Source organism: Podarcis pityusensis (assembly GCF_964106645.2).
Source record: "Podarcis pityusensis genome assembly, chromosome: 6".
Taxonomy (NCBI): Eukaryota; Metazoa; Chordata; class Lepidosauria; order Squamata; family Lacertidae; genus Podarcis; species Podarcis pityusensis.
This window is the reverse complement of record NC_138030.1, coordinates 51,251,018-51,263,660: the sequence shown is the minus strand read 5'-3', so window position 1 is coordinate 51,263,660 and position 12,643 is coordinate 51,251,018. Positions and strand designations below refer to the sequence as shown.

The 12,643-nt window shown below is 40.6% G+C and overlaps 1 protein-coding gene across 12 annotated transcripts in view; it reads right to left on the bottom strand.

Moving 5' to 3' along the window:
* Nucleotides 1-12,643, bottom strand: part of RNF220 (ring finger protein 220) — a 327,498-nt gene that overhangs the window by 39,658 nt on the left and 275,197 nt on the right. For all 12 annotated transcript variants that reach the window (XM_081009391.1, XM_081009392.1, XM_081009388.1 and 9 more), the window contains 2 exons: nucleotides 2,793-2,889; nucleotides 2,031-2,117 (listed from right to left, as the gene is read on the bottom strand). In XM_081009391.1, coding sequence (XP_080865517.1) covers nucleotides 2,031-2,117; nucleotides 2,793-2,889 — 184 coding nt within the window. The remainder of the gene's footprint in view (nucleotides 1-2,030; nucleotides 2,118-2,792; nucleotides 2,890-12,643) is intronic.

Sequence of the window (12,643 nt, the reverse complement as noted above, 5' to 3'; positions counted from 1 at the left end):
AATGCAGCTACTGCAATGGTGGGTTAAGAGTGGATTACACCAATGCTACATCTTTACTGACTCCTTGTCATCTTCTGCATGCAATTCAAGATCCTAGTTCTTGAGTGATTTAAGCATTTACAGAACTTAGAGCCCACCTTTCATCTTCTGTTCTGTCACTTTCTTAAGATTTACCAAGAGTGCACCAAGACCTCCCTTTACTTGTGTCAGCCACATGCTAAGCTTTGAATAGCATGCAGAAATGATTTCCATAACTCCCTACAAACTGTGGAAATTCTTTCCCAACAAGACTCACTGATACTTGAAATAGCATTTTTTTCAGAAGCATTCAAGCAGACTTTAAATGGCTAAATTTAAGCATACCTAGAGATACTCTCACTGTTTTCGTAATTTTAAATTACTGTTACTTTACTGTATTTTTAATATTTTGATGGAAGCCGTCCAGAGTGGCGGGGAAAACCCAGCCAGATGGGTGGGGTATAAATAATAAATTATTATTACACTGCTTAAATTATTGCTACCACCTACTATGGGCTATAGGGATAGGGCAGGTTAACCATCAGAACTCCCCACTAACACCCTGGCATTTCTGCCTTCCTTTCAACATCAAATATTAGTCACTGTCAATTCAAATTACTGGAGGCAGCAATAGTATGAGGCAGATATGTGTTTCTATGAAGTGAAATCTGATTTCAGGCCACTGCTTGTAACAAGCTAAGCAGTAGGAAAACTTCATTTCACTGCTCTATCAATCTCTTCAACCTTGACCTCCAAGGCTCACTCAGCCTAAGAGACTGGAGCAATGTAAGTGCTGTTTCCACACAGGGCAGAGGGCTTGAAAAACCAATCCATTTCTTAGCTCTCTGTTAACACCCATTCAGTTATTTGCCTGAAATGCTTTCCAGAATCTTCCACACAAGGCCTGTGGAGAAGTCTAGCAGACAGCAGCCCAGAATACATAATCAACACTGCAAGGACCTTGAGAGCCATTGAAGTGGTCAACTCCTAGACACTTATGGATCCTACCAGAATCCAGAATGATCTGGGGGATTTAGCTGCTTTTGCCAGTGGTTCAGTCACTGTGATTTGTAATTGCCAGAGTCATTTGAAAAAACTACTCTTGAGTACCACCTTAACCAGTGGAAAAAGGCTTCCCTATCGTTTAATGAGATCTGCATTTGCAGGTAAGACCCCTATATGAAACCACAGACAGCCTCAAATATTTAATGTAGACTGACCTTCACCAACCTGGTCCCCCCAGTTTGTTTTGGACTACAACTCCCATCAGTTTCAGTCAGCATGGATGCGTTGACTGCACCTGATGGAAGTTGTAGAAAACATCTGCAAAGGCTGATGTGAATAATACCGAGCTAGATGGACCAATGATTGACTCAGTATATGGGTTTGACATTTCTGCATTGCAGGGGTTTGGACTAGATGGTCCTTGTAGTCCCTTCAAACTCTACAATTCTATGATCTGTATGCACTTGTCTTACTTATTTCAAATGGGGCACAAGCATGCTTAACAGGGTTTCCACCCCTTCTCCTTTCCTTATCCACACAATGAAAAACTTTTGCACCCTGCCCTGTTGTCAAAAATTCATAATGTGGGTCTTATCAAAAATTCTAAATTGTACAAAGCCTATATTTCTCAACTGTAAATAAATAAGCTCATCAGTATTATACAAATCTACCTGATTTTAATATTTCTAATGGGCGAGCTGAGAGTTTTTTCCAGTGAACAATGCCTCATGTACGAGGTGCTATGTCCAGAGTCAGGATTTAATTTCTCAAAGAGCAAGAACTACTACCTTTGGCATAAATGTGGCCAAGGAGTAGGGTGGGACTTTACTGCTGTGTTATAGATGGGTAACAATTTCTTTGCAAGTAGCTGCTTCCGAAGTTCTTCCTGCTTGCATCTCACACTGATATGATATATCTGCTTTGAGAAACATCCTCACCGCCCACCCAGCACCATGAAGCATGTCCTGCTCCACTCCCAGACAGTACTTTTAAAAGTCCACACTTACTTTAAGACTGCACCTCGAAGCGCCTCTCTCTCCTTGGCTTCACCTGGTTCTTCCCCAGTGCATGGAATGATATCTGCCTCTGTGTATCTAAGCATGGAGGGTTAAGGAGAGCACAGCCTGATGAATAAGAAGCTTTCACTGCTTATCCCAAGCCATCAAGGCAGAGCAGCCAAGAATTCCTTTGAGGGATGGGTAGGAACTGTTTGTAGTCCAAGGGGCACATTTCCTTCTGGGTAACTTTTTCTGGGGCCCACACAGCAGTGGTGAGCAGGGGCAGATGCAAAATGGGCAGATCAATGAATGTGAATGTACCTTTCCACACTAGGCTAGTTTCTATACACACACACACACACACACACACACACCATACAAATTCAATATAGTGCACCAATTAGAATGGCACCAGAAATTCTGAAGTACTAAAGAATGCATTTCAAAGACCACAAGGTTCCTTTCACCACAAGGAACGTGTAAACACAGTAACAGCTGTCTGATAATAAGAACATGCTCATCTTAAAACAGCAGAGGAGGAAATCATCGCTCCTCAGCGACGAATCAGATGCTGGAACTGGTGAAATTACTACCCAGCTCATGACTAGTAAATAAAGTTGCTAACAGAGCAATTTCAGTGAACAGGGAACTTGTGGAATCCTCTCCTAACTGAATGAAAACGTATGAATTAGGCAAGAGCAGCAAGAGTTTTATTGGCACAGCAGAGCCACAGTCTCTTGGTGGGAGTTCAGCACCTCTAGAAAATGATACTGTGGCTTTCCATATTCCAGTGTGTCATCTCCATCCACATCAAGGTCAGCATCACTGTCTGGATTCTCCTTGCCGCTGCACATGACAAACCCGGACCCTGAAGGAAAAGAAAAGATGTGCAATGTGTCACCACAGGGCACAGAGGAACAAAATGTGGCCTGGGCAAGTCTAGGGGAGGGGAAAGATGGCATGGGAGAGAGAAAGCAGTCTTTTAGCTGCATAGGTTTCCAGCAGTCACTTTCCTCCAGGCTCATTTTAGCTATGGTTTGATCCAGGCTATCTCTCTGTCTCAACTGTATGTAATACAATGGTAACATTGTAAAATTTCATAAGTATGAAGAGAGGTCACGATATATCTTGATCTATAAATCTCTTTCTCTATATAGAGAGACAGAGCGCGCTGGGGGAGCAAAGAGAATTGTGAGTCATGACACAGTCTGTCAGAGATAAACTGGACTGGGAAGCAGAACTGCTCAGCAACAGAAAAAGTGTACTCAAGCCAAAAACTAGCAAGTCTGTGATTTATTAGGTTTGTTGCAAACAGGAGGTGGTAAATGCGTAGAAACATCCAATTAATATGGGAGATGAAAAACACACTCCAGGCTTGTATACCACAGAAGAATTCTATAGACTCCAAATGCAAAAATGGGGAAGTGAGAAATAAGGGTTCAATGCAGGCTTGATGGACCACACATAAACTGATATGTAAAGCAGAATACTTTTGTGTGCAGGAAGGAAACTGGTTCCAAACACTATCATCACTTCCTTCATGATCTTTACAATTTCATAAAACTGAATTGCTTGCCATCCCACCCCCACCCCACCCCGTGCCCATGCACTGGGTTAGATCACATCACAAAGATTTTAATGAGCAGAGAGCCAAGGGGACAAAGGTGTTGTTTATTGGAGGTGTTTCAAAGAAAGGAGTATATTTAGTATTGAATGGACAAAAGCAAAAATCAAGTGATGTTATAAGGAATATCCTCGTCTCAAATTACCAGAGGCATCCAATCCTAGTCATAAATCTGGCATCTAGACTTTATGCACAAATGCAAAATCCCTCCATCAACCTTTCATTCCTTTCAGTTGCACCAGCCCCTAAGTCTAATATTGTACTTGCCTGTACAACTCTCTTATGGGCAGTCGAAAATTCTGTGCTAGAATCCCAGATTCTGCACTCAGATAATTCAGTGTTATACAGCTCAAATGAAGGATTTAAAAGCAAAATTGTTTTGTTTACCCACTTTGGGCTGTAGTGTGGAACTTATTTTTCTATGAGTAAGTTTCTATTTCAACCTCTGAAAATGGAAGGGCTCCATTCCTCCTCTAGGAGGAAGAGGGTGGCGGCATATTTTGCAGATTTTCCCTTCACCTTTCAGTGCCATCTCCCATGTTGTTTCAGATGGTCCCCTGAGCTTCCAGAGCAACTTTCCAGGAAGGGGACATGTTTGGAAAGAAAAAAATCAGCAACCTCTCTCACTTTTGCTCTAGAATACTACTTTCAAAAGAAGTTAGCTCAGATATTTTCTGCCATTTTGCAATGGTAGTTGGATGCCATGTTTTCAAGACAACACACAATTTGGCAATACAGTTTATAGAGAAATCCTGGCTAGCCTTTGCACACCTCCATTTTGTCCACTGTGAAAAATGATAACTAAGGTTGCTAATGTTTGCTCCTGCAGACTTCCTGGGTTTTTGCTTTTCTTTAAAGATGTGCATGCACAGGAACTGAAATACCTGCAAAAATCCCCAGAACAGTAGTGGAGGGGGGGAAAGGATGGGGAATGACTGACATAAGGGACAGAAAAACAGCCCAGATACTTTCCATCAAGTTCTACCCACTGGTGTAGAAAACGGAATAGCAATGAATATTCATGACTGAAAAAATGGAATTTGTGGAAACTTATCTGCTAAAACCCACACATAGAAAAGCTGGATTTTTGTAACTTATTTATGTTGTAACGCCCACATCTGGAAGTACCCCAAATTGCCCAGGATTTTGAAGCCTCCTCAGCAATGGTTTGTCTAGCAAGTACCAACTTTTCAGTTTATTTAGATTTAAAACAGGACAGAGTTGCTAAAGACTGTGGTACTTTTCCATAGTTGCCCAAAGAGCATGAGTGCTATTTCACACTGGTAGAGACAATGAGGTCACACAGATACTGGCCTGCAGTATGCCAGTATCAGGTATAATTTAGCTTGTAATTTCTAAAAAGCCCAGCCTCTAAACACACAAGCTTCTTTCTTTCCCACCATCTCTCAAATACAAAGCAGAAGTTATGGCTTGACCTGGGCTGTGATCTGAATGCCATCTATATTAAAGATGTAGAACAAGATTTGAGGCTGGAGGAAATCTTGAATAGAAATGAATTTCATCTCTGCTTCACTTCAGTAACAGAATTGATACAAAAATGGGGAGAAAGAAGCAGCTTTTAGGAAATCCAATTTCTTGTCCTATATGTCAAATTAAGCTACCAGAATACAGTACAAGCAACAAAAGTTTACCATACAAAGTCAGAGACAAGAATCTCGTTTTCACAGTTGCATTTTTCTATATGTGCTCAGGAAGCGCAGTTAAAAGACTGCAAAGTAGAAGAGAGAAGCCTATGATGCCACCGGAGTCCAAATTGTTATATGGAATACTAGGGCTGCACCTTGAAGGAACCTAAAGTATGATCACAGTTTCATTTCAACCAGGCCTGAAATTAAGTCCTAATGAGACAGTAAGTGGGCAAGGCTAACACGGGTTCCTGATAGGAGGAAGAGTCGTAAGTAGAATTTTGATCAGATTTCTCTCTGTTGAAACTTTATTTTCTGAAATTATTGTTAGAACCCAGTAAATATTGTCAAATCCTGGCCCAATCTTGGTCTGCCAGGCTGTTTTCCCCAAGCTATGCCAACCTGCCCAACAAGTTAGTTAACTATAGCCCATAGTACTGTATTTAAGAGGCTTAAAAATTGAAATGGGTAGCTGGCCAGAAATGGCCATAGCCACAGGGTGGGGGCGGGGAGAGAAGAGAAAAGGAAGGAAAGAAAAATCTCATACTGACTTACAGAATCACTTGCAAGATTTGGTGATACTGCAGAACACTAGGGGAATGTTGTCACTACTTTATTTAACAAAACATACATACCACTTGATTGCAGCAAAACTTCTAAGCCCTTTACAAGAAGCCTAGCAAGTGGTATATACATTTCGTTAAATACAATAATAAATTCTGCAACCAGAAAATGTAAATTAAGAAAATGTTGCATTACTCATTATGCATAAAAGTTCTAGTCGCCTATCTTTTTTCTTTCATATTTTGGAATGCTGTGCATGTATGCACATGAAATTTACTTACTGTAGTCAACACTTAGCATCCTACCTTTCTGTCCTCCAGTCAACTGACTTTGCCAAAGAAGGAAAATTAAGTCTGTAAAGCTTCTTATGCTTCATCAGGAGAGCACAACAGAAGTCAGAAGTGTTATGGGTGGCAGAAGTGGTCTGGAGTTCTCATTGTGTGGAACAAAACAAGTTCATGCATCTACAGGAAGACTTGATGCATAAGCAATCTACCTGCCAGCTTCAGAAAGTCATGGGTCTCTGCTCTATGATGCAGTAACTGAGGGAGATTTATTTATTTTTTAATTCTTGAGTTGCCACTGGGTAACATTATAGTATCTCCAGAATCTCAAGAGTGACTCCTACATGGCTGACACTACCTATAAAAAGGGACCCTGTGCCCAGCATAAGGATGGATATAGGGACGATTCCAACAGGGTCAAGGCTTTTGTTACACTTTTGTGTCCCAACTCACTCACATTTTTTCACTGTACAGAGCCAGTGAAAACACGCCAGCAGCTGTTTAAATATTGGAGGTCTAAACCGATTTACATTAATTATTCATCCCAGGCTCATTCAAACCAGATTTCTGGACAAGAACCTTTATAAATGAATTAAATGGGGTTTATAAAAGCAGGACAACCCAATAGGATCATAGCTGCTATGTGTGCACATATGTGCATGCACACGTGCAAATGAAGTGTAAAGATCTAAAAAAAACCAACCACACTACTAGTCTTTGGCACAAGCACAATTCCACCCTGAGTGGGGAAAAGGACAGGAAGTCCAAGAGAGAGAAGAATTCCAACAAAAATGCTTGAAGGCAATTCCATGACTTCCCTGCCCATAAGGCTAATGGTTCTAATATACCCAGGTGGTTGCTTGCTTGGGGCAATGCATTTCAGGGAGACCAGACCTCTTACCTGACATAATCATACTAGCTTTTAGGGTTCAAACCAATTTGTCCTCCATGTTTATGAATGCATATCCCTTTCTTAATTTGTAGGCTATTTGAGGAAAAGTCTGTACCCATATGAATCTGCCTGGGTCCTGCTCGTAAATCAGCCATTAAGATCTATTAATTGGTAGGCAATCGGGGCCTTTCTGGTAATGGACTCATACTGCATAAGCCTCTCTCTCCTGCTGCCTCCCTGTCAATTCTTAATGTTATCAACAAAAGGGCAGTCCTTGCTTCAAATTCTAACTGTAAAATAAAACAGAAAACCTTTCCTCTCAGACACTTCAAAGCTTATTTCAGTCCTACCACCTTCTCACTTAGAAAGTAACCATTTATGTAGAGGAGAAAGCTGCAGGATGTGGGATTGTGCATGCATGCATCAATGAAATCCCCAAGCCTCACTCGTCTAGGCTAGCTCACTGCTTCCTCAGTTCTCTGGTCAGCCATAAGCAATCTCATCCTGAACACCGCTGGCAACATTTCCCTTGTAGCAGCCAGAAAGCAATGAATTTTCAAGTCAGGACTTCAGGTGCGAGAAAGAGGAGGTGCATTATTTTTATTATTATTTTGCACTGGTTCAGAGAGGATGGTTGGGCTCTGCTTGGGAAAGAGCATTGTTTTGTTTTCAAAAAGATATGTGCTGGGTCTGAAGCCTACTTGGAACCTATGCCTGCTGTTCTAGAAATTCTTAAACTTTAGATTGGGCAGACTAGTGCTTAGATGTGCTGCCTTACATTTCACATATTCCAGGGCTGTTGAATGGGATACAAATCAGATTCCAAGGCAGAATCTTGGCCAAACCCAGCCCCCAGAGGGCAGTAGAGGTCATGATTAACTTACCAAGAACTAACTTAGTTGGTCTTAAAGGTGCTACTGGAAGGATTTTTTTATTATTATTATGATTAACTTTGTTCCAGATTAAGTTCCCCCTTTCTTATCATTCAGTACTTTCAAGTCATGCAACCTCCTGTGCTGCTAGCCCCAGCAATGGGTACCCAGGAGACCACCTTTGAAGATGGAGGTTCCATTTAGTAATCATGTCCAGTAGCAGCTTACAGGGCTATCCTCCAAGAATTTGCTAAATCTCTGTTAAAGCCATTGGGCATCACCACATTCTTCCAAATATGACTAATCAGAATAAAATGCTGTGTATTTAGGCCCATTTTGATGTCTTCTCATCTGGGGTGGTTAAAAGAACACAAAGCAGGCTATCGTGTTATTAACTAGTATTTATGCAGCAGCTTAAATAGACTCAAAGAAGAAGAAGTAGTAGAGAAGTTTTAAAGGGATAAAGCATATTTTTGCTTTCGGATGAGGCAAGTGTATTACAGTTAAATCACTGAAATTTAAAATTATTAAAATTGTGTCGTAAGACTTCTTAATTCCCAATTTGGCATTCCTTAGAGAAAATAATTTTGCCAACTCATCCTTCCAATCTGCTAGCTTTTGGCTGAATACCATTTACTTTTGGTGATATAACTAACCCTACTGAAGCTAAAGAAACACCATTTTCTGACAGTCTTAATCCAAGATGCCTTTCTAAAGGTCCAGACAAACAAGAGTGAGCATGCAGGTCAGACTCGGGAGCCATTAAGCCAAGAAAAAACAAAGTTACTGTTCTGTCTCCAATCCCCATTGCTCTTGTAGGCGGCTGCTCTGACAAGCAATTCCAGCTCCAGTGTTGAGTGGCACCTCTATAAACCCTGTGACAGTTCGGGAGACAAACTCTCTCATCAGTCAGAATGTACCTATCAAGATCACTTACCTTGAGAGCACAGTAGCCCTCGAGCACTGTGTACACAGCTCTGCTCTGCCTGGCCTTGAAGCAGCTGGACCCAGCACCAAAATTGAGTTAATGCTGAACATTCTAGGAGTTCTGAGCAAGAAACAGCCCCACAAGAGATATGAGCCACAGGACCTTTGCTACGAGTAAAGAGGCCCATCTCATATGTGTAGCAGGCCAGATCTAAACTGCACACATTAGACAGCTCTCCCCCTCTCCAATTTCTGAGTTTAAAAATGATTATTTATGCCTTTCTAAAGAACCATTTTTCTATAATCTGTTTCCACGGTTCTTCTGTATGAGTGGATAAGATATATAGCATGACATAGGTGTTACTGAAATTATGAACAGTTTGGGAGGGAAATAATAGAGAACACTGACCTACTACTTGGTATACTTCTAGATTAGAGGGTGTGATGAAATTCATTTACAAGCAAAACAGAAATGCATCAATAGTCTGTGGCATTCACTGCCACGGAATATGATGATATGACAAGCATACCTAGATTAAAATGAATTAATTATCTTATTAATGAAGGTGACCAGCATTATTCTCTTGGGTGACTATAAACACAACATCTTTTTCCTTTTCCACTCTTGTGACATATTTTCGCTTCCACCATCCTCTTTTTGCATGCAATGTGTGGGTCTGTTTTTTCAATCATGATCAAACTAGAATGTCTGGGATGGGAAGATACATGGCCTTTTACTTCCAAAAAATCTAATGCCTCCCCACTCGAAGTACAACCTAGAAGCACTGTTTTGCTAGACATCTGTATGTTTAACAGCACCCATGACTACGCTAGTAAGATAAAATCCCATGCCCTTTAAAAACAAATATATATTTTATACGTCGTACAGAGTAAGCGCTCACATGAATGTTCACTGGTAAAGTGCGTAACTACATCTTCCCTGCATTCCATTTCAATAAATTTATTTTTCATGAAAGAATTTGTATTCCATCACTCCAGAACTAAAACCCACATATTTTTTAAAAGATGTAAATATTTTTCCTCTTGCTGCAAAGCCCTAACTAACACCATTATATTTGTGTTGCGAATAAAATTGGGGCTGCAATAGAACTGCACTTCTGGAAGCTGGAAGTAATGGAACATTCCATATTGCTGTTATACAATAATAGCTCTACTTTTCCCCCAACTGAGTCAGAAAAGTACTGATTCAGTATTTGGGAGAAGTAATGGACTGGATATGGGTCAATAAATTGAAATTCAATCTAGACAAGACGGAGGTGCAGAGAGGTGGTATTCAACAAGATCTGGAAGTGATTGCACCCTCTCTAGAGGATCAGGTACTCAGACTATGAGTGTTTTCAGATTCATCATTTGAGGCTCAAATAACCTCAGCAGCACAAAAGACCTATCAACTCAAGCTGATAACTGCCCACCCCACCCCCCACCCCTGCCCCTGAAAGTCTAGTCATAGTTAGCCATGTCCTGGTAAATTCTGGGTTGGATTACTGAAGCTAATTTAGAATACTGAGGCTAAACAGCCAACAGGGACCAGCTGTAGAGATCATATCTTGTCTGTACTGAAAGAGCTTTGCTGATTCCAGGCAACTTTCCAAGCTCAATTCAAAGGGTTGTTCTTAACCTTTAAAGCCCAGCATCCAGATACCCGTTTCACTACTTTATCTTGGATCAATCTGCTCATCTACTGAGATTGTCCTCTGTTGTCTCTTCTCTTGGAGCCCCCACCAAATGGAAGTGCAGCAGAAGGTAACAGAGCCAGTCTTTGCAATGATGGTGCCTTTTCTTTGGAATACCCTTCCCAGAGAGACCTACCTAGCACTCTTACTACTATCATTAAGGTACCTAGCAAATATATTTCTGTTTTCCTAAAAAAATTGGTATTTATAGCTTAGTTGTTGCTTTAGCTTTTCTGCATTAGAAAAAATGACTTTAAATTGAGAGTGCAGGGTATAAATGTAAATAAATGAATGAAATTACACAGAAAGTCCCCACCCCCTTTCTCTCTCACACACAAACATGGACAGCTCATTCCACGCTTTAAATAGTTTAAAGTCTTTATATACAAGCATGCCCATCTTCTCTAAAAAGATAAATACAGGTGGCGACCAATTTGCATGGGAATTCTGTTCCTGGGCCCTACAAATGTTGGTGGAGTCCAAAAGTACCCAGGCATCAGCAGTCATGAATCAATTGGATGTGCACAAAACTGCCACCTGTATTTTAAGTCGGCTTTTACCACAAAGATAGGCAACATATTATTTCACCTGATTCAAACTTGAAACATATACGGTGTCTTGCACAACTCAATCTAGAGAAACAAAAATATATTCCAATTTTGCTCATAGGTGGGGTTCAGAACCATGGATTCAGTAAAGGGAGGCCAGTGCTATCATTAGGCCAACTAGGCAGCCACCTAGGGCACAGACCTCAGAGGCGCGCAGTGCTGACCTTTTAGGCGCACAGTTTACAGATTGATTTTTTGTTATAGCTTATGAATTTCTAGTAATATTTTATATTTTGAAGAATTTTATGATTTCTACAATACATCATTTTTTGTAAACTGAAGTTAGCCATTTTGGGGGGTATGCGTGTGTGCAAGGTTAGCTTTACCTAGGGTGCAAAATATCTGGCACCAGCACTGAGTACAGGCAACGGTGCATCATAACAAGGCCATACGTGAACCGTGCTTTGCTTGGTTATAAGTAGCAGTTGCATTGTAATTCACTTTGCAATTCCTTAGCAATAAGAAAACTTAAAAAAAAACAAAAAACTAAAACTGGTCTTGGGGTACAATTGTATCCTTAGTTGGGCTGGTTATTTACCATTATGTATGCAACTTTCTAGTGCTAAAAACAGATTCTGTACAGAAATGAGACTGCACATCATCTTTATATAGGTGAAGAGTAGAACTGAAGCAAATAAAGCACAGAATCTGTTTTATTCTTTACAGCATTTAAGGGGTAAATCTCCCACTTGTCTGATTATCATTTAGGCATTGTGAATAGTAGCACACAATGGCTTTAGAGTTCCACTGTCCGGAATGCTAGGAGTCGACTATTTGTTTTCACTCACTATTTATTATTCCAAATTTGCTCACACATGATTACTTCCTACTGAAGTTGCTACTGCTTATAATTTAACTGTGTGTCACTGGTTGTCATTTATGGATACGTTGCTGTGTATTGTTATTGATTTTAAATTGTAAGCCACCTAGAGGGCTCTTTTTGAATAAAACTGACAGGACATAAATCCAAAATATAAATAACAAATGAAATAATGACCTGCCAGAAGAACCTTTAGCAATGCTCTAGTGCAGAGCAGAAGAGCTAATCTGCTTATGACATGCATATCTTGTCTGTCCTGCTCCTACAACGGAAGAGTCTTTAGTGTTGGTCCCTAATGTGCTCAAGGTGCACAAGGCACAACACTTGATTCTTCACTATAAAAAATCTCCAAAAACTGAATTATGCTCTACCTCTCACTTGGTGCAGAGACCTAGCCAAGGCTGTAATGGCCAGAAATCAGATGAGTGTTTACAGCGCTTGTGGGTAATATAGAGAGATTTGGTAAAAAATACAGTCTCTAGTTAAAGACTAAAAAAAAACAGCAGGTTTTGTTAATTACTTTTCCCACAACATCTACCAACCTCTGGCTGAGCTCATTCACCTGCTTTGCCTAAAGTGTTGCTTGCTCCTTCCTGGATAAGGAATAACTCTCCCCCACCCCCAAAAGCAGCAATAAAAGTGTTTTAATGCTGCCAGGCCTCACACACATTTCCTGGGAACAGCTCTTGGC